Genomic DNA, 26,285 nt, shown 5'->3' on the forward strand with positions numbered 1-26,285 from the left:
TCACTCACAACAACCGCACGCTGGGTTCCTTCCCGCGTCCTCATGTGGAAAGTAGAGAACTCCTCATCGCCGCTGGACACAACTCCATTCATACTATCACGTCCTGTCAGCCTTCGCCTCAAACATCCTATACAATGTGCGAACTCACCACTCGGCCGGCCTCATCCCCGGTGTACACCACATGGGGCAGTGCCAGAATACAGCTGATGCCCGCGGAGATGTTCGCTCCGTTGTCACGGCTATTATCAATATGATGGAGTTGGCGAATCAACTCCAGCTCAAATCGCCCGTGCCGGATGATCTTACTCCATATCTGCAGTGTCATCAGCATCGCAATGATGAAGGGAACGAAACTTTCAGGTCAATTATCGCAAACTTACATTAACAACGCCTCTTCGGTGGCCGGTGAAGAGGAGCGCCCGCTCCTGCCACTCATTGCTCACCCCCTCGTAGAACACACACGAGATGATCTGATCATCTGTAGAGTCGCACACGGCCTGATCCAGTAATAGCGCTCCGTTCAGCGTGAAGAGGCTGACGCGGTTACCTCGGCAGACCATGATCTCGCCGGTTACATCGTTGATGCGAGCACACTAGACACATCAGTACAAGGTCAAAGAGTCTACGCTGATGCTGTAACTTACGTCCACCGGCCCCTTGGACGGGAGTTCTCGGACAAAACACTGCCGGTTGAGGTCCCATAGCAGAATCTGTCCATCGGTTGATGCAGAGAGAAGCGTGCTGAAGGACCGTGAGACTGCCAGAACGGTCACGGGGGACCGATGGCCAAACAGAGATCCCGCTGGCTGAAGATCCACAGACTTGCTGGTGGAAGTAAACAGCCATGTCGACACCGTGCAATCAGTTCCAGAGGTGACCAGCGTTCGGGAGTCCGCAAATATCGCGCAGGATAGTTGGCCAATATGCAGGTGCTCGTAGTGACCCAGAAGCTGTACAAATCAGTCAGTACACCTCAACTAACGGAAACACCATTGCATCTGTACCTTTCGGTTATCAGCCGAGTAGAACCGGACGCTACCATCGAAAAATCCCCATTCCATGTACTTGTCGTATGTAGGCGGGATGTTCAGCCGGAGGGGAGCAGCACATAGTAGCCGATCCTGCTTCATTGACAATGAAGATACTTGTTCACCGATATCTGTCATCGCGTTAGCTTGTACGCACGTCTGAAAAATTGAGATAGGAGGTCCAAGGCTCACCTAGGAGCGAGAGAGGCAGCTGGGTGAGCGACTCAGCGAGCCGATCCAATCTCGGCATCCTGTACCGTATATCCTCCCTCTGTGCATGAGGGCGGGTGAAGATTTGATGGGGCGTCTGTCCAAAGTTGTGTATGATGCCAATTGTAGCTAAGCGTTCAACAGGATCATCGATAGTATCGACATCCTTGGCGCCTTGATAAGACAGGTGATGGAAGACATTGACCGCCTCGACAGCTGCCTCGCCTTTCTGTTTGCATCCAAACACAAGATCAATCCAATGGTGCAAGTTCTGCGTCACATACGGACTCTCTAGGGCTTCGCGGTGTTTGGCAATGAAGATCTTCGGGTCACCCTTGGCCCATGGTGGGAGCTCAACCGAATCGATTGCTGTGGTCATGTTCTGAAGGAACCCAAAGTCATACTTGTTTGAATTAACCAGAAACTCCGGAAGGTAAAAGAACTCTGGAATCAGTTCTCTGACATCTGACATGTTTCCACGCGAAGCCGACTCCCATGCCTTGGCAATGGAGTAGAAAAGGCGATCAGCGTGGTCAAATGTCCCTCCTTGTAGAAGAAGGTATGACTTGACGAACGGCTGCAGGCGAATCAGGTAGGAGCTGACAATCATGGCGGAAGAATAATGAGTGCCATAGTGGAATGGCGGGGAGTCGCCTGCACCCATCTCAGCAAAGGCCTTATACCGTTCTCGGAGCTCAGCTTCCCGCTCTGGGGTCTGACAGCCCATGGGCCTCGACAAGTCACGGAAGGTCTTTGGGTTGGTCAGATCCAACTCATCGCTCGTATAATCCGCAAGGACCCATGGAAAGACCGGATATTGTGTCAGATCGTTGAATGTTCGCCCAGCGAGAGTGTTGATCAGCATCAAATAATGGAAATTGGAGATCTCGCCTTTGACCCATTTCCGCGTTGCAGGGTGAGCGGGCGAATGTCCAAAGACACTGGCAAATTTAGACCCTAAAGTCTGGGGAGCATCCTCCGGACTGCGCAGCGTCTCAAATCGCCAAATATCCTCGGGACGTGAGTGGCCAACGCTCCCTGTAACCTGGGGCGCCTTGCTAGCGAGCTGACTCGAGAGATTGTCCCGAGCTCGCGAAGATATAAGCGTTAACAGATAGCTTGTTCCATCAGTGAAGAAGATTTCCAGGGCGACATCTCGGAACAGGAATCGTCTCTTGGAGACACTGATCAGGTCGGACCACTTCCAGCTTCTGGTTTCATGTTCCTGTGACTTGCGCTCATTGGACTCTCTGCCAGTAATCATACGGACATAGGGGTCCCGCTCTTCGGGAGGTGCTTGCCAGACATTGACGATTTCGCCATCAGATCTCTGGAAGAAGTTATCCAGAATATAGATATTGTCTTTGCCAAGGATCAAGAGACCCTCTGTTGCCTCCAATCCAATAATACGAGACATATTGCACACACTGTCCACCTGATCGCCGCGGTGCAGACTCCTCATAACCTTTCTGTTCTTGTCTTCGTAGTCTTCAAATTCGACTTTCGGGTCGTCGATCATCTCAAAGCTCTCTTCAAGCATGCTGCGACTATCTGGGCGAATTTCTTGGGCGTTGTCAGGAACGTCAACGTTGGGTACAGTAGGTGTTAGACCAACGGGGTCACCCCCGGAGGAAGATGGTGCTACTTGCGTGTCAATCTTCATCGCGGGGGGCTCCGACGCCTTTCGCTTCGGTTGGTAGTCCTGTCGTTCACCAGAGTCATCTGGAACAATGCGCAGACGCATGCGACTTCGGCCTTCCGTCTGATCAAGGACCCATTTTTTCTCCTTGTTCTCCGCTAGAATGCCACCAGAGCGCCGCAGATCCATGGTCAGGTGAGATAGTGCAGTCCACATGAATGCAGAGTTATCCTGTTGGTCTTGGAGGGCTCTCTGAAGCTTCAGAAATTCGGAGGCAGATATATTCGACACCCAGTGCGGCAAAGTGGCCTCGTGTTTGCGCAACACCTCCTCCCCTATTTCTTCCGTCTGCCTCCATTGCTTCAGCTTTTCCTTTCGCTTGTTGATGCGGCTCCGCCAAGTATTTTCGATATTCAAGTTCTCTTCGTGCACAAAGGCTTCCCAGGTCTTGGACAGAACACCGAAAAACAAAGCATCCAAGTCGTCTGATTGCTGGTCAACCCATTGCAAGAAAGCCTCGTCTTCCATGCTCACAAGGGTCTCGAAGCCTCCCTGGAGACGCTGTTGCAGGGGTACAGTAGCTTGGCCCAGAATTGAAGACATCTCAACTGGCTTCTGCACCAGTAAAACGCGGAACAAGCTGGCAGCTGCAAGACGGACATTTTCATTCGTGTCGATCAACTTTGTATATAGAAGGTAGCATAGTAGTTGAAGATAGTCGGGCTGAGCTTCATTAGGGTTGAGAAGGACGACTTGCCAATAAGACAGACGGCTCAAAAACGCGAACGCCTCGTCGCCTTCAACTTCGGACAAATTGAGAAGAACCATACGGAACACCACGGATCGGACTGTTGCAACCGCCTGGCTACAAAGTCTTGTGCTCTTCAGACGTGACACGTCAGGCCTTTGGAGGTATTCCAGGATGGTCCCAGCAAACTCGAGGCCCACAGTCGCACCATCAATGAACCACCCTTCATAGACTGCTTCTCCTAGGTGTGTTGTGAAACGGCCCAAGTTGGTAAGCACGCGTGGTTCTGTTAAAAGTTCGATCTTCGAAAACAGAACATCCTGCAGCGTGGGGAGGAGGCATCGAAGTATCCATGAGTTAAAGTATGCTTGTTGTTCTGGAAATCCTGGTGGCGTCTTCCAATAGATACCCAGTCCGGTGAAGTCTTTTCGTTCAAGGAGCTGTTCAGAAAAGACCAGGAGAACCAAGTTCAAGATACTGGTAATGAGTGGGTATTCTGTGGATCCCGGATGTTGTATATTGTTCGGTCGAAAAGCATGTCGTATGCGCGCAGTTGACGGAGAACGGTTTCCCCCATCGGATGAAACCAAGACGAATGAGGACCCACGACCGACCGAATCTCCCCGATCATCCTGAGAGCCCGGTTGTTCCACGGTAGTAGTCCTCAATTCTGTCGGCCTACTCGAACGTGGGCGGATCACCAAGTGTTGTTCACTGAACTCAAGACCACGTCGTGATTGGGAGTTCAGTTCAACCTCTGTGCTAACAGAATCAGAACCAACAACTACCGGAAACAACACCGCCAGTAACCCTTGAACATATTCAGGGCACATTGTGAATTCCCGGAAGGTTTGGGATTTCACTTGGACCCCCGCCAGGAAATCGATAACTGCAGCCAACAATGACACTGCTTCGGTGGCTGAGCTGACAGGTACTTGGGAAGCCATGGTAGACTTCGGGGCTTGTCTTAATCGATCACGAATCTCATCGGAGGTTTGATCGTTGAATTCCAGTGATTCATCACACAATATTGCTCTCTTCAGCGCAGTCTGCAGCATTCCAGTGAGTACTGAAAGCATTTCGGGATACAGAACATCGGCGCTGCCACCAGAGCAGAAGAGGTCCAGGAGGCCCAGTTCATCAAATGCCCTATCGAGTTTCATCTTTGCAATGTCCATGCCGAAGAATATGGAGAAGCAGATTGGCCATAAAGCGGGAACGTTCCACCACCTTTTTAGGTAATGTCGCATGATGATGTAGCCTCCGGTCTTGTCATGAAGCTTCTTGCTGTAGCTGCTGCCATGAGTGTATATCAAGCGAGCTAGGATCTTGGTGGCCATAGTAACAATCTCAGGTTCATCCTCACACATGAGGTAGAGAAGCCACTTTGTAGTAGTCAGTATTGGAATTAAGTGCGTCTTTGGGGTCCGTTTTCCAACCAACCTTGTTTGTCACTGCTTTTGCAAACTTCTTGATTGGTCCAAGATCATGAGGGTTACAGAGCAACGAACAATACATTCGAAGCATTTCCGTTGCCATTGTCACGCCGGGCACAAACTTCTTGCCCGCAGAGCTTTGCTGGTTCAGTGTATTTGTATTGAACCGGAGGCTCTTCTTTTTCTGTAACCTACTCGGCTCTTTGGGCTTGTGAATTGAATATGTGATGAAGAGGGCCAGCGATCGAAGCAAATCTGCCGACATGCAGCTTTCCATCAGCGACTTGAAAGCAGTTATGAACAGTTGTAGGGCTTCTGAGGTAAAATCTTCCACCTTCAGAGCCTCAAGTAATTTCTTGTTGACGCCTGTTGACAGTCAGACCTGCATCCAAATACGTGTGGTAGGTGTGTAATCGTTGGAGTCTTACGCATTCGAGCGAGACGCTTTGCATTAAACCGGCGAAACTGGCTTCCACTTGCAAACGTGCAGAACTGAGAATAATATAGGTCAAGGAGAGGTTGCTCTCCGGATCTCCATATCTCTAGATCCACAAGCAATACCCGATAGGCCAACGGGTTCGTGATGATTGACCGGTTCGGCTGCTCAAAATCATATCCAACGAATCGAAGCGTTGATCGAAGAAGCTCAAGTGCCAACGTAGACCGTTCGTCAACGCTAGAACAAACGCCTGATGTTTTGGAACCAGCGTTCGAGCTTCCGGCAGGCGACCCAAGCTTTTCACGTAACAAGGCGGCGAGAACTCCGTAGCCATTTTCTTTCTCCATTGCCTCGCTGTTTCGCCAGCTGTCCTGGACAGCCTCGTAAAGCGCCAGTACGGCAAGTCGCGTAGCCTCTGCTGTCGTAGATGCATGAACCAAACTTAGGTGCACCGCTGCGCAACCGCCAATCCGCCAACTCACATCATCGAGCGAATGCGGCACTGTGACCACAGGGTCACCGGTCAACACTCCAATACCATGCGCCTGGGTCAAGGCGTCATTGATGGAGGGTGTTGCTCCATTGACTGCTATCGCATTGCCCCCAGCCTTTGTCAATTGATGTAGATTCTTAGCAGCCTGTTTCGAAAGACACTTGATAAGTCTCGTCTCGTCCACGTTGTTACTATCGTCATCGTCTAAAACCGCCAGCGGTGAGACATTAATCAATATAGAGCCTTCGCGAATTAACAGGCTAGCTTTCCGGCGAACTGCAGTGACGATGTCGGACTGTTCTTCTTTACCAGGATGCAAGTGCTCATTACGTAGGTTCAAGGACGCGGATGCTTTGTAGGTCTGAAAGGAGCCTAAACAATCTTGGAAGTTACCATAATATCGCGGTCCAAGATTATAGAATACCGCAATCATATCGTCGCTCAGAGCATCTTCCAGTAGAACAGCGTTCGCTAATGACCACCGTGACATGGACACACCCTTCCCAAGTTTCATGGCCAAATCTTGGGGAGTGCCGAAAAAAGCTTGGACCCGAGGAACACGGTTTGGGGTGGTTGCAAGCGGCACGCAAGGATATTCGATCCTCGTCTGTTCCACGAATTCGCCATCTATGAATAACGATGCACGTGCATATGACGGTGGTTTCGGCTTTTTATGCACCACGCAGATATGATACCACCGATCGGGCTCAAAGGCGATAGACTTGAAGCGAACACTTGGACGAGGACCCCGTATCGACGACTGCAAAATAAAATTCCGAGTGTCTTTTTCCAGATATGCCAAGAGAAAACAAGTCTGGCTGGAATCAAAGGCACCGAAAATCGTTGTGTGCGTGGTGGAATCGAATTTATCAAAGCGTGCCCATACAGCTAGAGTATATCCGGACGTTGTGGTTGGCGGAAATGGACGGCCCATTGTCGAGAATTCGAGTGAGCAGAAGCCATGCGTCGAGAGGTCAAATTGGATCGACGGAGGTTCCTTGGATTGCTTCATCACACTAACAAGGAATTGCAGAATCTTGGGCGAACCGTGTGCCTTCCGATAGAGCGTCACTGCGTCGTCTAAATGACTGATTCCGTGGGCGCATAAAAGCTTTGCCAGTTCCTGGTAGAGCAATCTCTCCGGCTCTGAACGATCATCGGCAAACAAAATTGGTAAGATCAGGGAGAGTACACCAGTCCCATGCAAGGTGGTGACATTTCTTTGAGACTGCGAAGCAAGCTGACAGAGGCATGCGGGTAGAGCTAGCCTCTGGACTCTGTGATGAAACTCCGAGGACGAAGATTGCATCAACCATACTCGCACAAACGGTCCCAGAAGCTCCGGTACCTCAACAGTTTCCGAGGTCCCTACGCATCGATCCACTTCGGCTCTAACGTCATCGGTGGACAAGTCCTGTACAGCTTCATATTTCGTGCTCAGGCTGGTGAATATATTGGCGATCGTCTCCTGGCATAAGGCTGCTGCCAATATGCCACCGTAAAATTGCTCCGTATCGGCTTGGATCGCGTCTATTTTCTTGGCCAGAATCGAAAAGGCCCCTTCCAAGGCTCGTTCACCTCCACCTGCAATTCGGTTGGCAAAGTGTCGCTTGTTTCCGAAGTGTCCCTTCAGCCCCTCGGCCAGTACGGCCAGCGTGTCTTTGTGGAGGCCCAAGAGCGACTTCCTCTCGTCCCTTGAGGAATCTCGCGGCTCATAGGTATCGGCAATCTTCCGGAGCAGACCTAGGAGGATCTGGAAGCCATTGAGGTGTCGGAAGGCCTCTTTGGCCTCGCTCGGACGGTCGCTATCGATGAATGTGTGACGAAGACGGAGCAAACACTCCGTTGCCGTGAGGGCAGTCTGGGAGTTGATTGTATCCTCCTCGCAGATGAATCTCAGATCCTCGACGACTGGGGCCAATTCTGTGCTCGACCATTGGGATGACGACGATGGGGAGGGCGAGAGGACGGAGGTGGCCCGGTTCATTGCGGCGCTGGATCCTAACTCCGATTCCTTATCTGATGGCCAGGGACCACCAGACACCATGAACCAGCTCTTAGCGTGACTGTGAAGGCGGTCTGCATTGGTATGCGTGACGGGGATTAGTTGCGGCACTCAGGGCTCAACCACGCACATTTGGGCATGGGAGGGGAGAGCTTCGACAGTGAGGGGAGGGGTTTGACACCGGGTCCGAAGATCAGCAATTGACCGGAAGAATGGTCGCCTCAGGAAAGGAGTGATCGGGGGAAGGGTCCACGAGAGAAGAGGGAGGGAGAGACAACAATGGTGCGGGGTGTTGATCCTCTCTGTCTGTCGAAAACACCATCACCAGCTGAGCTGACAGGCCAACGAACGTCACTTGAGGCTGTGCGGGCAAGCGGGGACGGTCGGAACGGGAAACTGTTTGGGCCATGTCAGGTGATCCGGCGATCATTGGTCCAGCCGGGCGTATCGATAAGGCTCTTATCTCGGCCATTGAAATCCTTCAGAAGCTCTCGGTATCAGGATTACATACCGTACATACACCCCTACCCGAAATGGGGTGTTCACGTAATCGAGGAGTCAGCCGAACAGCCTTTGGGTGCACGCGACTTGATGTTGCCTGCTTCCCAGCCCGAGAGCTGACCTGTGCCTAGAGTCTGTCCTGTGGCGGGTTACATGCCATCCAGGGACCTTCGTTGAACAACAGGAAGCTAGCTTCATCATGTGTACCTGGATAAATGCACTCCCAATGATAAGGACTGCCTATTTTTTGGACTCAAGTTGACTCACACCCCCTTTGGGAAACCATCTTCAAGTGTACTATCTATCACATCTGTCTCCACTTGGTTCGCCTCATTCTGAAAGATAGCCTGGTATTTGGTGTAGGTACCTCTCGGGATACTTGCTGGGTGGGTTCCGTCATCCATGGTCATAAGCGGTATTCGTGTACTCATGTACAAGTACCTCCTACCAGGTAGGTACTAAGCATGTTATATCCTCAGTAATCTACGTACTTTCCTAAAGCTCCTAGAATACTAGCTAGCTCAGGTATTCATCTTCCTCGATATACTCCCCAATTGCTATGGTGACCTGAACATACCGTACCTCCAGTCCCGCTGACCGCCGATACCCCAGGTCACGCTAATCTCGATAGATCGACGGCCAGGGCTCCGTCCGACGTGTAACCGCCCGTATCAGGTATCGCCCCATACTGGGTCCGGATGGTCACCTGCCGTATCGTACCGTATCCCGGTTGCATCATCCTCCTGGGCCCTTGCCTGCTGCTCCTGGGGTTAGTTAAGGTACTCGTCACTCCTCCTCCTCATCTCCTCTTCTCTTCATCCTCCATCCTCCCCTCTCCCTTCATCCTTATCTTCCCATCTTCCATCTCTCTCCGCTGCATATTTCCATCCCTCTTCCCCCTTTTCATCAACCTACTTCCTCTCTTTGCTGTCGATTCTCCTGTTCCTCCCCTAGTTGCCCAGCATGAAGGGCTTCCTCGGCCTCACCCTGTTGCCGTTGCTGACAGCGGCCAACCCCATCGGCGTTGGCTCCATTCACAATGAAGCAGCCCCTATTCTCTCTGCTGCAAATGCTAAGGAGGTTCCCGACTCCTATATCGTCGTTTTCAAGAAGCATGTCAAGGATGATGCCGCCACGGCTCATCACATGTGGGTGCAGGACATCCACGACTCTCAGTTCGCCCGCACCGAGCTGAAGAAGCGGTCGCTCCTTGGCTTGGGTGACGAGATGTACCTCGGCCTCAAGAACACTTTCAATATCGCTGGATCGTTGATGGGTTATTCGGGTCACTTCCACGAAGACGTGATCGAGCAGGTCCGGAGACATCCTGATGTAAGTGCCTCACTACGCCACTTCTCATCCGTTTCCTCGTTATCGCTCTAACATCCAGCTTCCAGGTCGAATACATCGAGAAGGACTCCGAAGTCCACACCATGGAGGAGGTCACCGAGAAGAACGCCCCTTGGGGTCTGGCTCGTATCTCGCACCGTGACAGCCTCTCCTTCGGTACCTTCAACAAGTACCTCTATGCCTCCGAAGGCGGTGAGGGTGTTGACGCTTACACTATTGATACTGGTATCAACATCGACCATGTCGACTTTGAAGGTCGTGCCACCTGGGGCAAGACTATCCCCAGCAATGATGAGGATGCCGATGGTAACGGCCACGGCACTCACTGCTCCGGAACCATCGCTGGCAAGAAGTATGGTGTCGCCAAGAAGGCCAACCTCTATGCCGTCAAGGTTCTCCGCTCCAGTGGCTCTGGCACGATGTCCGATGTCGTTCAGGGTGTCGAGTGGGCCGTGCAGTCGCACCTTAAGAAGGCCAAAGATGCTAAGGACGGCAAGGTGAAGGGATTCAAGGGCAGTGTTGCCAACATGAGTCTCGGTGGTGGCAAGTCCAAGACCCTCGAGGATGCTGTCAACGCAGGCGTGGAAGCCGGTCTTCACTTCGCCGTTGCCGCTGGAAATGACAACGCTGACGCTTGCGATTACTCCCCGGCCGCTGCTGAGAATGCCGTGACCGTGGGTGCCTCCACCCTGGCGGATGAGCGTGCGTACTTCTCCAACTACGGCAAGTGCACCGACATCTTCGCCCCTGGTCTTAACATCCAGTCCACCTGGATTGGAAGCAAGCATGCCGTCAACACCATTTCGGGCACTTCGATGGCCTCTCCTCACATTGCTGGCTTGTTGGCCTACTTCGTGTCTCTCCAGCCTTCGCAGGACTCTGCCTTTGCTGTGTCTGAGCTTACTCCCGCCAAGCTCAAGAAGAATATCATCTCTATTGCCACCCAGGGTGCTCTGTCTGACATCCCCGCCGATACCCCCAACGTAAGCTGCTCCATACCTCTGTCTTCTACAATAAGAGAAAAGATACTAACTGAAAGCTTCAGCTCCTTGCCTGGAACGGTGGTGGCTCTGGCAACTACTCTGAGATCATCGCCAACGGTGGCTACAAGGCCGGCTCCGACTCCATCAAGAACCGCTTCGACGGCCTGGTGGACAAGGCTGAGAAGCTGCTTTCTGAGGAGCTCGGCGCTATCTACAGCGAGATCCAGGATGCTGTTGTTGCATAGATCAGGTTCATTATCATGGCACGGCACAGGATATGAGAGGATGGACATCGGCGCTGGTTTGACTTTGCTTTTACTGATACTTTGCAGATGCGAATCAATGCATTGACTGCATTGCATGTATCTTGCTAGTGTTTTTGATTGGTTTATTCATATCGTAGTATACATCCTCAACGAATGGGCAGCATCCTATCTAGAAGCTTTTGTGTTCACTATCAGAATGTCAATGTGATGTGGTTTTATGCTAAACCATCTGAAGAGACCTCAAATCATGTGACAGGGGCCGATGATCACAAGAAATACGCATGCTCTTAGGCTGTTACTGGAAGTGGAAGCTATCAGCTATCTAGTTGCGCATCATCTCTCTTTTCGCAACCCACATGAGTCATCTGGACGAGGACTAGGCACACGACCCCTCGATGTGATACATGCCTGGTGGCTCCGCTATGAGGGACTGTCAAGGTGATCCTAATACACATCTTACGAGCTTGATCAAGGGCAACGAGACTAGAAATAATATGCCAGTAGCTCGTTCCAAGTATCGACATCCGCGAGATTCCTGTCCATATTCTCGTCAAATAAACAAATGATACACACAAAATGCATGAATAGTAATGCCAGAAATGCCAAATGACTGCGGGTAGATAGATCGTATGCACTCAGCCGCCTTCCACCCGATGCGCCTGCGCTATGCCCTGAATGTAAGCCGCTGAGCTCCTATGCGCCAAGATCGTGATAAAAAAAGAAGAAAGAAAAAGCATAAATGTTCCGTCGTCTCGCGACGATGCAGCATCAGGCCTTCTCGTCGTCATCATCCTCATCACTGCCGCTATCCTGATCGTCGACATTCAAGTCCTCGTCCGAGTCGCTCCCACCAAACACATCGTCGTCAATATCGCTCTCCGCCCAGAAATCCGAGTCGTCCTTTTCGACCGGCTTGACGGCCGCCGTGGACTGGTGGGTGGGCATGACGAACCCCTCGGGGATATCCCGCTTCGACTCTTCGACGTTGTTGCGCACGATGGCCTTGTAGCGCTCGGGCTCCTTGCGCAGCATGACGCCGGCGTCGACGTTGGCGGGCGACGAGACCTCGGCATCATCGAGGAGGGACAGGATGGAGATGAGGACGGACTCGACGCGCTGCGCGGGCGACCAGCGCTCCGAGGCAAGCTCGCCGGACATCTCGTCTTCGCCGGGGGCGTGCAGGATCGAGATGCAGAGTTTGCCGTCTTGGTAGATGTTGGGGTGGTAGAGGGGGCGCAGGAAGCGGAACTCTATCGGGGAATAGGGGTGTTAGCTAGCGCTGTCCCGCGGGTGTTGGAGCCTTGGTTCGGTGAGCCCTGAGCGTGAACTTACCAGGAGGCGAATAGGGGTAGTTCTTTGGGAACTTCATCGACGCTTTGAAGTAGCCGCCGTAGTAGAGGGAGTCTGGGTTGAGGACGATCAGGCCGATGGTCCAGTTGAAAATGTCTTCTTCGTTCAGCTGGGGTAGGTTGGTTAGTAAAGTGCTCTGTTTCTGGAGGAACTGGGGCCTGAGATCGGGGTGGCAGGATCGTAGAGGGTCATACCTCGATGTTCACCCAGGGCTCCTTGGCCAGGCTCTTGTATTCGTTTAGCAGGATGCGTTCCGCCATGGTGAGGGGGCGAGTGGTGAGCGGATGTGGATGTGCGGCGTCGGGAGAGAGGAGGCAGTCTCAGCCTGGAGACACTGTACAGGGGCGATAAAGATAGGCGGGAGTTGGAGAGGAGTGGAAGGCGCCTGGGTGAGGAGGAGAAGTCTGATGAGGTGATGGGCGTGACTGATCGCCCTCTTGGGCGAGTGGATTCCGCCTTGCAAACACACTAGTGGCAATCCACGCGGAAGGTTCCGGGGTGGCGCTTCATCGGACCGGCTGGCGACTTCGGGTTACCGTTGGGTGACGTGGAGACGGACTCTGTTCTGTTTTCTGTTCCTGGTGAGAATTTTTACTGCGCCTATTGATTGGTTCTCTTGGCGATTTTCTTTTATCTCAAAAGCTTCATGCAGGGCAATCCGTTGGTAAAATAATTGGGTTCGTGGATTATCTCAGGTTAGCCCTCCAAGACAGTGTTACTGGTCTAAAGGACCATCCTGGGACTGCTTGGCCCAGAATATCGGGGTCTTTGAAGTCTATATATTCTTATTGCCTTCGTGCGCCTAAGTAGTATACAAGTGTAAGTGAGAGATGATGGAAAGAATCTCCAATGAATGACCTCTATATATATTGTTGAATTTCTCTTCCTAGGTATTACGTATGTGGCGTCGTGTTTTTGCTCTTATACTGTCCATACACAGCATATACTTATAGGATAAATATAGTTCAATACTAATGATTCTAATAGAATATAGACTGCATGTCTTAGGATTGTTTATGAAACTGCCAACCCCGTGGTCTCCTTAAGCTCATCGACCTGCTAGTGCATAGAGATCGAGGGAGTCTGGAAAGGGGGTTCAGTCACTCAGAACTGACGCTGAATGCTGAAAACTGAGGTAAAGAGGGTGAGAGACACGGTGTTCTAGCAGGATACCTACCCAAGATTTACGAGCTCCCCGCATGCCGCCTGGTTTCACTTCTCTTCCCCTCCCCTTCTTCAGGGCGGTATTCCCCAGCCTCATGTCATCACTTTGTGGAACAATAACATGTAACGCGCACTTGTCACACGGAGGACACGGTTCTCGAGTTGTGACGAATACCGCCAACTACGAGTGCGTTGCGACGCCCTCAGCCAGAATGATCCCAATAGTCGCTCATCTGTTTCCTGTACCCGATGTTCGAAACGGTGTCGGCAATGCACATCCGAGGTACCAATATCCTGACGGTCGGGCGTTTAGAGATCTACTGACTAACTTTATCGCGACGGTAGATAAGGATACTAAGCGTCATAGGAAGAAAAACTCGCTCCTGAGCAAGGGCAGTCGTAGTCGTCGTCGTCTTCGCCGCCGTACAGAGTCCTCCACAGCGACTAGTGCCATATCACCTCTGCAGGGTGGTAAGTCTTTCGCCCATCCCACGGTAATCGCCTCAACAAAATATTGATTTGACGAAGCTGGGTCCGACGACAGTCGGGTGCTAGAAGGATGGACAAGACGGTCCATTCCGCCGTCCCAAGCGGGGGCGGCGTATTCAATTAGGAAGGTAGTTATCGGATCCGGAGTTGTATGAACGGCCTCCGGGGTATTAGTATTAGTATATCGGAGCCGAGGTCAACACCGTCCCGCCCTCAGGCAGGCAGCACCATTGGTGCAAAGGTGCTGATCTCGTCTTTACGGAGTAGGTACTTGAGAGCAACAAGTGACTCCGAGGGTTACCTATACATGTATTCGGTTGACTGGCCACCACCAGTATTGGATGCTAATCTTCGGCCCCAGTCATCGGCAGATCAGACTAGCGAGGACTACGTACAATTGAAACCAACGCTGTACGAGTTCCTCCAGTCGACGTCTGTCATCACCGCTGCATACATAGACAGGCACAATGCCTTTGATCGCTCGGGCAGTTGTCGGCGAAACCCTAGCTTTGTCCCTCGACCGCTAAACTTTCAGCCCCGCATTGTGTCCCTTTCATATACCGAGTGGAGTATACGCCACTGGGGATTGTGACGTCTAATCGGCTCGACGGGATGAAGACTCTTTGGTACCGGTTTTTCTTACTTGGATCAACGTCGTGGATCGCCCCGAATTGGATGAGCGACGTAGTTGTGCTAGGTACCCAAGGACGGCATCTAGTTATACTCCGCATACTCGGTATATATCACCTGCAGCAGACCCACCCCCACGTTCAGGAGTCTTCGTCTTCGTTATAGCTACTTATAACCCACAGTGCTCACTAAGAAGCGGTTACATGATAAAATACTTGACTCAATCCCTGTCCCAGCTCTCCTATTTCTCGACTGCCAACATCCAATTTCCGTTATCCAGCTCCTTGCCGCAGAGTCCAACATGCGGCGGTCCTCGCTATTCGGCGCCCTCGGGACTATATTCGTGGCCTCCGCGACTTGCCGGGTGAGCTACTACTTTTCCAGGCACATATGTCATTATCTATCCCAAAGTGCTAACGCCGTTAGGCGGTTCATGATAATACCGTTAATGGCCATTTGCCCAACGTCCAATCTGTCCCTGCTACCAGTAGCAATGAGACCGGCGTCTGCACCAGGAGAGAGAGGACCCTTACTCTGAGCGACCCTCCTTATAATAACTACTTTTACTCAGACTGCAACGTGGATGCTCAGGTTGTTGTTACCTCTCCTCTCCCTGACAGTGATCTATCTGTAATAGGCCCTAGGCTCATAATTGCCTGGCCTAGCGGAAATAGTGGGGTCTGCACATACTTCGCTCCCCAGAATGGAGACAACGGGACTCTCGGGATTGAACTCGTGAACTCTACCCTTGGAAAACCTTTAGCGCCGATCTACTCCGCCGCTTCTTCAGATTCAGCTTCCAATGTACCTCAAGTTGGAGTAACCGGGGTGTTGCGCTTCAACTCCTCTGCTGAATTGACCGTTCCCATTTTGGGCAGCATTAGGACCATCAGGGACTTTGTTGAAGGACCGAGCTTACTTTATCCGGAGATTCAGGATGCGATTCTCTACTCTCAGCTCCCAACCGGAGGGGTTTCGCTACAGAGGTTGTGGTTGGATAACGTTACCACGACCAATCTCACTTTTTCACCACTTCCCGGTTCGAATGGTCAGGTCAAGCTGTCTGGCAAGACTGTGAATTTCACAGCTGGAGACTACGTCTTCTCCGCATCGTACAACTACCCACAGCTGACGCAGTTGACACCTTCGGAAGTGTTCAAGGGAAACTCCTCGGCAATTGTTTCTCAGCAGCCTGATCAAGCATATTCCCTCTCCTTCCTGTCCTATAAGGACAAACTACTGGCCGGCGCTTGGAGGTTCTTAACATATTTCGGCCGAGACTCCATGATATCTGCCCTGCTGTTAGAGCCTGTTCTCAGCGTTGGCAATGGTAGTGCCATGGAAGCGGTAATTGGCGCAGTGCTGGAACGAGTAAATCGAACCGACGGGAGTGTCTGTCATGAGGAGACCATCGGGTGGGTGTAGGGATTGCGTGGCTGTCGATCTGTCTGACTGACGAGACTTTAACAGAGATTATGCCACTTGGTCGAACATGAAGAAGAATATCACGAGCACCGCTATGATCTGTGACTACAATATGGTATGGCATTTTGGCACGGGAGGTCAGGATATGAGGCTGACGGATTCCAGGTTGACTCAGATTATTTCCTCCCCGTGCTCATGAAGAAATACTTTGTCGATAATCCTGTTGGCAGACACAGATACCAAGCGTTCTCGAGGTCCTAACCCTCTATCTTTTGCCATGGCTATACGATCAAACTGACTATGGGTTCACAGCACAACCGCAGGAAAGTTCAATGCCGCAAATCAAAACCTCACCTGGGGTCAATTGGGCGTTAAAAATGCAGAGCGAGTAATACGCCTGGCTACTCCATTTGTCCAGAACCGAAGGAAAGAGGACCTGATTCACCTTCACGATGGTCAGGTTGTCGGTCAGTGGAGGGACAGCACATTTGGTATGTCTCATCTACCACATACAAACAAAACATTCTGGCTTGGAGCTAACAGATGTATAAAGGTATTGGTGGCGGTCGTATTCCTTTCGATGTAAATACTGCGCTGATGCCGGCTGCTCTGCGCTCAATTGCCGCCCTCGCGCGAAACCGCGTATTTGCAGAGAGGGACTGGGCGACACTTGCCGACAAATATGCCCAGATCTGGGAAGACGAGACTCTGAAATTCTTCCAGGTTTGGGACAGCAAATCATCCCACTTGGTCTTCCATACTGACCACGCTTGATTACAACAGGTCACCGTGCCCGAAAATGAGGCTAGGAAGCGAGTGGACGAGTACACCAAAGCCTCGCACTTTGCCGGTCCAAACCAAACGAATACAATAGACTCGGACGTCCAATTCTACGCCCTCGCTCTTGACGGCTACAATAACCTCAGTAAAGTCGAAGTTATGAACACCGATGATGGCTTTCGCCATTTTCTTCTCAACACTACTGAACAGGGGCAATTAACTTCCTTTATCAACCAGACTGCAAACAACGTCCGCCGGACCTTCCCAGCTGGCCTCATGACTGATGTTGGCCTCCTCGTTGCCAATCCCGCCTATGGTGCTAATCCCGTCTATGCGCGGAACTTCACCACTGGCGCTTATCATGGCACTGTGGTTTGGTCATGGCAGCTTGCTCTCATGGCTAAAGGACTAGAGAATCAATTGGGACGCTGCGCTTCAGAAGGATCGCTTAAAAGTGATGCTGTTCCAGACTTTTGCTGGGACAATGTAGTCCATAACAATGCTCGGGAAGCCTACCACTTGCTCTGGGATGTTATCGAGCAGAATCAAAGCCTCCTGTCTATGGAGGTGTGGTCCTGGATTTTCACGGATGGGAAATTCAAAGCTACGCCGCTGGGCACATTGCCGCCTCCTCCTGGTGTTAGCGGCGGAACCGGTGAGTTCGTCCGTCCATCATTCTGGACTTCGCTGACCCGAGGGGCGCTATTCTATTCAGAGTCAAATATCAGACAGCTGTGGTCTCTGGCGTTTTTGGCTGTCGCCAGGAACAAGTCACTCTAGATTTTGTGGCGTTGTGCATACTGCCCATCGTGGTTTACTATACTGCTTAAGCTCACTGGCACGGACACAGTGGGGGTTCAAAATATTTCAATTGAAAAAAGCGCTGAAATTGACTAAGATTAGCCTTTCCATTAGTGCCCATGGTAATTTAGCTGATCTCAGGACACCTTCACTTACCACGAAAATGATGTCCCGTTTCCTATTGAAAACCACTATCCCCATCTCTACTAGAAGTATATCTACGGGGCATTGCGTATGGATATCCACCTGCAAGCATTCGCGACGATCTTTGAATGGTTTCATCCACTTGGAGATGCAAAGGTGGGGGCGTCATAAGTATCCAAGTGGGGATCTTATCGTGGCGGGCTACTTTTTCAACGTCCTAATGACTCTTTTCTTATCTTCGACGTTGTCTCTGATATGTACTTGATCACTGCGGTCTGATACCTCAATGTCTCGAATGCGTCCCGCTTCCTGACGGGTTGAGTCATAGCGCCGAGCATGTATGGGCCGTGCTACTGCAGTCATAATATGTCGCCATAAGTTCGTGACTACGGGAGTAGCGGTGACTGTTCCGCCATCCCTGTCTCCAGGGATCGGTGTGACTGGACTGGCAGGCTCGTCTGGTGACGCGGTCGGATATCTTTGCTTCGATTGTGTTCTAGCCTTATCAGCATTGATTTCCCCGATCCGTTAGGAAAGACATTATTGTGCCTAGGGATTTGGATTCCCTATGCCCCCTGATCCAAATATTTTGATGGTACTGCCCATAGATACGCATGCTTTTTGCCTTTCGGAGTGTGTGCTATTCAGGCTTGTCGAATGTAGAAAGTGCGAATAGAACGATTCCAGGCCATCTGTGAAGATGTTTGCAAGGAGCGTTCTGACATGCATCCACCGTGGAGGTCATGCAGCCATCTGATAAATGAGATCGGTTCCTCATCTCCGTCTTGGGGAGCGTTTTGTTGGCGAATAGTGACGGAAGAAGCGGCGGCCAATAATGTCTATTGTACTCCCTCCTTGACGCGACAGCCACTTCAAGAACAATGGCTGGTCTCACAAACAACAAGTGGGATTCAGAATCGGTTCAGACATTTACCGGATGCAGAGTATGATGGCGGCAGGATGCGCCAGTGGTTCTGGAACCGAGAGGGCGGTGGGCAACGGCGGCCGGAGTCCCGATGGGGGAAAATGCGAGGCGTGCATGGTAGTAACCTGCTATGTAATCGCAGTCCCACTCTTCTTCTGCTCTTCTCCAGTATTCCATCCTCTCCTCCTCTCCTCTCTCTCTCCTCTTTTCTCTTTCTTCCTCTCCGATGAGCTTCTCACGCCGTCGGATTACACGATATTCACCCCTTTGACTCATTCGACCGATCCGTCATTCATCCCTGATTCCCTACCTACTTACCGCCTGCCTCTATCATCCCGCGTCCTTCTCCCGCTCCATCTCGGCGGGCGATGGCAGGTTCGTCATAAACTTTGCTCGAGCGCTGGACGACTCCCGGTAACGACGGAGCGAATCTTTTGCTGCAGCCACCCTCGCCCTCTTAAGAGCTTACTTCGAGGGCCCCGGACCGTGGCGGAACGACGGATGCTGTTCGAGAGCTGTCATTCCTGCTGCTCGTATCTCAACTCCGCTTATCAGAAATGATACCGGAGTGTCATGGCCCGATTTGGGCTGTCGACGATGTCTCCATTTGCTTCCAGCGCAAGTATGAAACCCTCACTGTCCTTGTATTTTCCATCTGCGAGAACTCCGACTGATATTGGCTGAATTCTAGTTATCTGCAAACAATATTCCCGCTTGCAGCATGCGCGATCTCCCTGGTCTTGATTATCTCCCGGCTTGTCCACCGCTTTATCGTCGCCCGCAAGAACCCCTCGTATCAGATTCTCGTGGACACCCCCTCCGAAGATGACACGAGAAATGCGATCTTCGTGGAGGAACAACCGGGCGAGGAAACCGACCCAATGTTGCTGAAAGCCACCCAAACCGAATCACTCCGTTTCGAGATCGATCGTCCCCGGGGCGAAATTGTGACCGTGGAGTTGGAAGCCCTCGCTCTCTCCGCCCAAGTCGGCATCTTCATTGCGATTCTCTTGACGGATGGCTGGGGTCACCGAGGGACCCTTCCGGCGGTGGCAAGACTGATTTCCTGGAGCTACGTTCTCTTCTTGACTCTAATTCGATTGGTTCTTTCCATCCGAGGCCTGCATTCATCTCCGCGACTCTGGGACCATACGGCTGCTTTGTATGGGTTGCAATGGCTGTTTACCATTTTTGTCTTCCGGTCTGCCATCATTCACCCGGTATCGAAACGCGCGATGATTTTCAGTGCGACCGAATTTGCTCTATCGTCGCTCCTAGTGCTCATCGCTTTCTCCACCCGTAGAGGGAATAAAGCGGTGTTGGTTCCACACGAGGATGGATTGCAGCCGGCCAAGTACCCTACTGCCAGCATATTCTCACTCCTCAGCTTTTCCTGGCTGGATCCGCTTATCCTCAAGGGCTATAGGCAGCCACTTGAGCTTGAGGACGTCTGGAATGTGACTTCTTCCCAAAAGGCCGCCGCCGTTCTGGAAGACTTTCGCCGCCGACGGTACAAAGGCGGCCTCATGTGGAGGCTGGGATGCTATTTCTTCCCCACGATTCTGCTTCAAGGCGCATGGACCATCTTTTCGAACATGTTCACGTATCTACCCACCATTCTCCTCCGAGCGATCTTGCAATATGTTGAAGATCCAAGATCAACCACAGCAAACGCTGCTTGGATGTACGCGACGTTGCTCTTCTGCTCGGGCGCTATTCAAGGTATCGCCGATGGGCAGGCTCTGTGGATTGGCCGAAAAATGGGCCTGAAGCTTCGCGCTATCATCATCGGCGAAATTTACGCCAAGGCCCTGCGGCGGAAGGCTGGCGCGGCGGTGGATTCTACCGCAAAGAACGCTGATGCCCCGGAGGCCAAGAAAAAGAAGAAACTCTTCTCCTTTGGTCGCAAGAAGAAGGATCAAAAGCCCTCCGCTGATCCAGAGTCTGCCCAGAACAATACCAAGGCGGAAGAGGATGATCCTAACGAGCTGGCGAACATTGGGACCATCATCAACCTCATGGCCATTGACTCCTTCAAAGTTAGTGAGGTGGGCGCTTATCTCCATTTCCTGTGGGCGAGCGTGCCCGTACAGATAGTTATCGCTGTCACTCTCCTTTACCGTCTATTGGGGTTCAGCTCGTTTGCTGGTATTGTCATCATGGTTCTTATGTTGCCAGTGAATCTCTTAATCGCCAAGCAGTTCACCAAGGTGCAGAAGCAGATTTTGAAAGGAACAGATGCTCGAATTCATGCCACAAATGAGATTCTGCAGAACATCCGAATCATCAAATACTTTGCTTGGGAGCATCGTTTTCAAGATATTGTGAACGAAAAGCGGAGGGCTGAGCTCAAGGCCTTGCGCTTCCGCTACATAATTTGGTCCACGGCAGCTACGGTCTGGTATGGCACACCAATCTTTATCACGTTCGCTTCATTCTTCCTGTATACGGTGGTCGAGAAAAAGCAATTAACCCCGTCGATTGCTTTCCCTGCCCTGTCGATGTTTTCGCTTCTTCGAGTTCCCCTGGACCAGCTGGCCGATATGGTGGCACACGTTCAAGAATCGAAAGTTTCTCTGGACCGAGTGGACAAATATCTTAACGAGGAAGAGACTGAAAAGTATATCCAATTGGACCCAGGCGAGGCTGATGGACAGCCACCCAGAATTGCCCTGGAGAAGGCAACCCTCGCATGGGGCAGCCCCAAAGGGAGCTACCAGGATGATCTCTCGAAAGATACCGATGCCTTCCGCCTCATCAACATTGATGTGTCCTTCCAAGTCGGGGCGCTGAACATCATCACCGGCCCAACCGGTTCGGGCAAAACGTCGCTTTTGATGGCTCTCTTGGGTGAAATGAAGCTGTTGGAAGGACGGGTACATTTGCCTGGGGGTACAGTGAGCAGGTCAGATCTTCCCGTGGATCCCCAAACGGGCCTCATAGAAAGTGTGGCATACTGTGCGCAAGAAGCGTGGCTGGTCAATGATACCGTCAAAGAAAACATCGTCTTCGCCTCTCCCTTTGATCAGCGCCGATATGATGCTGTCATCAAGGCTTGTGCCCTGGAGCGAGATCTGGCGATTCTCGATGCGGGCGACCAGACCCTTGTTGGAGAAAAAGGCATTAGTCTTTCCGGTGGACAAAAGCAGCGCATCTCACTTGCTCGTGCGATTTACAGCAGAGCTCGGCACCTTTTGTTGGATGACTGCTTGAGCGCCGTGGATTCTCACACTGCCAAACACATTTTCCGCGAGGCGCTCACGGGTCCCTTCATGATGAACCGCACCTGCATTTTGGTAACCCACAATATTGCTTTGACCGTTCCCCAGGCAAAACATGTCGTCGTTCTTGAAAACGGCAAGGTTGCTATTCAGGGCCATCCTACGGATGTGGCTGTCACAGGACTCCTTGGCGAGGAGCTACTGAAGTCAGGGCCAGTGTCCAGGGCGAGCTCCCAACGGCCTTCTCGCATGCCGTCCGACTTCGATGGTAGTAAACCAGGCCCGGAGGAAACGCCAACACCCAATGGTGAGGCGAATGGCTCGACGTCAAAGGATAAAAAGGAAGATGTACGGCCGAACATGGTGGAATCTAAGGCAGTCGGCAGCATCAAATGGTCGACGGTCATCATGTACCTCAAGTCCATGGGGTCTTGGTATTACTGGATTGGTGCTTTGATTGTCTTCTGCCTGCAACAATTGGGATCCGTATCAACAAACATTTGGATCAGACAGTGGGCAAACTCTTATCAGACCCAAAATGTCCGCACCGATGATGTTGGTAACTACGCTGCGATGACTGGCCTCAAATTCCCATCCTTCAATGCAGGTGGTGTTCCACGTACCTCCCCTGTTGGCACTTCTCACTTCAATACTCAAGCGAACACCTCAGCGGGGAGCGACGTGAACGTCTCCTATTATCTCGGTGTATATGCTCTCCTAGGCATCGCTTACATTCTGATTTCGTTGATCAGAGAGGGTTTCCTTTTCTGGGGATCGCTGCACGCCTCTTTCAACATCCATAAACGTCTTCTGAACGCGGTGATGCACGCGAAGTTCAAATTCTTCGACTCTACGCCGCTTGGCCAGCTTATGAACAGGTTCTCCAAGGACGTCGAGGCTGTCGACCAAGAGGTCGCGCCAGTGGCAATTGGCATGCTCCACTGCTTAGCTTCGGTGTTGATGATCGTGATTCTGATTTCCGTGATCACTCCCGGGTTCTTGATTGCAGGCATCTTCATCACGCTGGTATACTTTGCTTTGGGCGCTGTCTACCTCAATTCTTCGCGTGACCTGAAGAGACTAGAATCTGTGCAACGTAGTCCTCTGTACCAGCAGTTTGGAGAGACTCTGAACGGCATCGTCACGATTCGAGCATATGGCGACGGACCAAGATTTATCGTGGACAATCATCGTCGTATCAATAACTATAATCGTCCCCACATCTATCTTTGGGCCAGCAATCGATGGCTAGCATTCCGGGTTGACGTTACCGGTGCTTTGGTGTCCTTCTTCACAGCGGTTTTCGTCATCACCAATATTGGCAGAATCGATGCAGGTGCAGCTGGACTTTCGTTGACCTACGCCGTCACCTTTACTGAGAACGTTCTGTGGTTAGTCCGTCTCTACTCAGAGGTTCAACAGAACATGAACTGTGTTGAGCGTGTGAAGGAGTACCTGGAGGTTGAGCAGGAGGCAGACGCGGTCATTCCTGACTCTCGACCCCCGGCGGATTGGCCTAGCGGTGGAGCAGTGGAGTTCGACAACTATACCACCCGCTATAGGCCTGACCTCGACCCTGTTCTCCGCAGTGTATCTTTCTCCGTTCAGCCCGGCGAGAAAGTTGGTATTGTGGGTCGGACTGGAGCCGGAAAGAGCTCGCTGGCTCTGGCTCTCTTCCGCGGTCTTGAGGCAGAAAAGGGACGCATCATCATTGACGGAGTGGATATCGGCACTATTGGCTTACGCGACTTGCGAGAGGCCATCACAATAGTGCCTCAAGATCCTACCCTCTTTACCGGAACTATTCGAAGCAATCTTGATCCGTTCAGCTTGTTCAGTGACCAGCAGATCTTCACGGCCCTCCGCCGAGTGCACTTGATCGGCTCGGAGGCCTCTGGAGTCGCCACTCCCATGACCAGCAGCACTCTCTCCGTTGCTGAGGCAGGGTCCACGCCGGAAATCAACGGGTCAGCCCTTCTGGACAATAAGAACATTTTCCTCAACTTGAATACGCCGATTTCGGAGTCCGGGTCCAACCTCTCCCAGGGCCAACGACAACTCTTGTGTCTTGCGCGCGCTCTTCTCAAGAACCCGAAGGTCTTGCTTATGGATGAAGCTACAGCTTCCATCGATTACACCACCGATAGCAAGATCCAGGAAACGCTGCGAGAACTGCGAGAAAGCACCATCATCACCATCGCTCACCGCCTGCAAACCATCATTGACTATGACAAGGTGTTGGTACTGGACCATGGCCGCGTGATTGAGTATGATCATCCTTATACCCTCATTAAGCGTGAGGGCGGGCTCTTCCAAAGCATGTGTGAAAATAGCGGAAATATGGAAGGGCTTCTGGAAGGAGCCAAGAAAGCTTGGGACCAGAAGCGTCTTGTGGATGACTCCTAATACCTATACATACGCACTCTGTCTATACTATTCTCGTTACTAATTATTTCTTTCCTTCTATACGTCTGTCTCTGGCTCGTCATTTTGTTGAAAAGTTCAAGGGGCTTTTGCCCCTCTCTCTTGTCAGATATGTTTGCAAGACACGGCGCTGGAAGGCTTTTTGATTTATTTTGATGAGATCTTGTCATTCCTGCCTAGGTCCATTGTTGTCCATCGTTTCAGATAGCACAATAGATTAGGAAAGATCTACTGAAATAACTTGTCCCATTGTAGAAACTACGAAATTCTCGCAGTACTCAAGTCTCTTGTTGTTTTCTACAGCTGTACGCCGCCCCAAAACTCCGACCAACATCCATTCCTTCTATCGCATTTCTTATCCCCATCCTCTCGTTATTTGATTCCAATTTACGGCGAACGAATGTCCTACCGCGACGCTGCCGTTCAGGCAGAGCCTGCATGGCTTGACGCGCCGAAGGGCGTCGAGAACACAGTCCAGCTCATCCGTGAAGCCAAGGCCAACGGCGCACATTTGATCGCATTTCCCGTATGCTGGATACCAGGACATCCTCTGTGGCTAAGGTATCCTGTCTAAAAGCTAGCGAGATTCACGGTAACTAAACGAAGACAGCTACCCCAACAAGACCACCTTCGATGACTTGAAAGAACGTTTTATCATGAACTCGATCGGCTACCGCTCTACGGAGATGGCAAGACTCCGCGAGGCAGCACGGCAATCCGAGATAAACGTCATACTGGGGTTCGCGGAGAGGCAGGGCGCGCAGATCTCCATGGTACAATGTCTTATCACACAGTCTGGAGGGATTCATATACTGTGCCGAGAGGTAAGAGCCACTCTGCTGCGAGGAAGTTGGTCACACCGAGGTTGACTAATATCTCTCTGCATCAGCCTATGCCGGAGTTCTCGGATTGCCCGGTACCCGAGCTGCACTGGTGGCCTTCTGCTCATTCTAGGGTGGAAACGACAGGGATCGGGCGCGTGGGTGTGTTATGCGGCCATGAACATGCCGACCCGGTGTTCAAGCGTCGAACCATTCAGAAGCGCGAGGACCTTCACATATCCACTTGGGCACCCCTGTTTAAAAATGATCCTCAAACGAAGGCTCCATGGTTCCAAACAACCGAGGGTATGTTAGAACCTGGCCTGAATAGGTGAAGAGTGATGAGTGGCCCGATTGACATGCAGGATTTTACTAGCCTCCCACGCGCTGTCTCGCGTGTACGCACTTGAATCATCAACTTGTGTCCTCCACACGACTTCCTACATTTCAGGGGACGTTTGCGCCCAGTGGGGCATCCCTCCCGATGTGAATTGTCTCCTAAACGATGCTCGGGCTGCGATCTATGGTCCAGAAGGAGATAACCTCACAGAAAATCCATCCGCAACCCATGAGAAAATAAAGTATGCCAACATTGTGAGGAGACCGCCTGTTCCTGCTGAATGAGCTGTATTCGAGGGTGCGCAAGATTGGGTTTTGGAGACTCTTCAATGTTGAAGATATTATTATCATCTTGGAAGTACTACGGAGTAGTTAGTCCCTATACATCATGATGAGGATCGGCAGGGCGTGGTGATGACTCAGCAGCCAAGCTTTTGTTGCCGAGATCCGGGAGCTTATTCTTGATGCTTTCTTTTTTTAGTTCGATGAACATGACTATCATCCGTCCTCCTTCCGCTCCGGCGAACTGCTCTAGTACGAATTATAACTCACTATGGTCTGGGATAGATGATGGCTCGACCCTTATCCCGCCCTCCTCCATCCTCCTGCTCCACCCGGGCCGATCCTGTCTTACAAATAGTAGGAGCCATCGTCATCACCGGTTCATGATATCA

General features: G+C 51.6%; 6 protein-coding genes across 6 annotated transcripts; 4 read left to right on the forward strand and 2 right to left on the reverse strand.

Annotated features, from left to right (window-relative positions):
- Window positions 1–127: 127 nt before the first annotated feature.
- On the reverse strand, window positions 128–7,980 carry ATEG_06545 (Beige/BEACH domain protein; the record flags this gene model as incomplete). The annotated part of the gene is made up of 7 exons (XM_001215723.1): window positions 128–313; window positions 381–593; window positions 645–950; window positions 1,005–1,159; window positions 1,221–5,010; window positions 5,069–5,427; window positions 5,490–7,980. 7 exons carry the CDS (start codon window positions 7,978–7,980, stop codon window positions 128–130), a joined length of 7,500 nt encoding a protein of 2,499 aa, XP_001215723.1.
- Window positions 7,981–9,462: 1,482 nt separating this feature from the next.
- Window positions 9,463–11,077, forward strand: ATEG_06546 (S8 family peptidase; the record flags this gene model as incomplete). The annotated part of the gene is made up of 3 exons (XM_001215724.1): window positions 9,463–9,831; window positions 9,897–10,832; window positions 10,895–11,077. The coding sequence occupies 3 exons, from the start codon at window positions 9,463–9,465 to the stop codon at window positions 11,075–11,077; spliced, it is 1,488 nt and encodes a 495-aa protein (XP_001215724.1).
- A 789-nt stretch (window positions 11,078–11,866) lies between these two features.
- On the reverse strand, window positions 11,867–12,708 carry ATEG_06547 (putative ubiquitin conjugating enzyme (UbcC); the record flags this gene model as incomplete). Its single annotated transcript, XM_001215725.1, has 3 exons — window positions 11,867–12,348; window positions 12,431–12,557; window positions 12,643–12,708. 3 exons carry the CDS (start codon window positions 12,706–12,708, stop codon window positions 11,867–11,869), a joined length of 675 nt encoding a protein of 224 aa, XP_001215725.1.
- Window positions 12,709–15,032: 2,324 nt separating this feature from the next.
- Window positions 15,033–17,716, forward strand: ATEG_06548 (uncharacterized protein; the record flags this gene model as incomplete). Its single annotated transcript, XM_001215726.1, has 7 exons — window positions 15,033–15,095; window positions 15,158–16,146; window positions 16,202–16,271; window positions 16,322–16,410; window positions 16,469–16,647; window positions 16,710–16,879; window positions 16,940–17,716. 7 exons carry the CDS (start codon window positions 15,033–15,035, stop codon window positions 17,714–17,716), a joined length of 2,337 nt encoding a protein of 778 aa, XP_001215726.1.
- Window positions 17,717–18,830: 1,114 nt separating this feature from the next.
- ATEG_06549 (putative ABC bile acid transporter) lies at window positions 18,831–24,433 on the forward strand (the record flags this gene model as incomplete). Its single annotated transcript, XM_001215727.1, has 2 exons — window positions 18,831–19,339; window positions 19,498–24,433. 2 exons carry the CDS (start codon window positions 18,831–18,833, stop codon window positions 24,431–24,433), a joined length of 5,445 nt encoding a protein of 1,814 aa, XP_001215727.1.
- A 796-nt stretch (window positions 24,434–25,229) lies between these two features.
- Window positions 25,230–25,896, forward strand: ATEG_06550 (uncharacterized protein; the record flags this gene model as incomplete). The annotated part of the gene is made up of 2 exons (XM_001215728.1): window positions 25,230–25,578; window positions 25,649–25,896. 2 exons carry the CDS (start codon window positions 25,230–25,232, stop codon window positions 25,894–25,896), a joined length of 597 nt encoding a protein of 198 aa, XP_001215728.1.
- Between the last annotated feature and the right edge of the window lie 389 nt (window positions 25,897–26,285).

The sequence above is a fragment of the Aspergillus terreus genome, genomic scaffold (genome assembly GCF_000149615.1).
Source record: "Aspergillus terreus NIH2624 scaffold_9 genomic scaffold, whole genome shotgun sequence".
Lineage (NCBI taxonomy): Eukaryota > Fungi > Ascomycota > Eurotiomycetes > Eurotiales > Aspergillaceae > Aspergillus > Aspergillus terreus.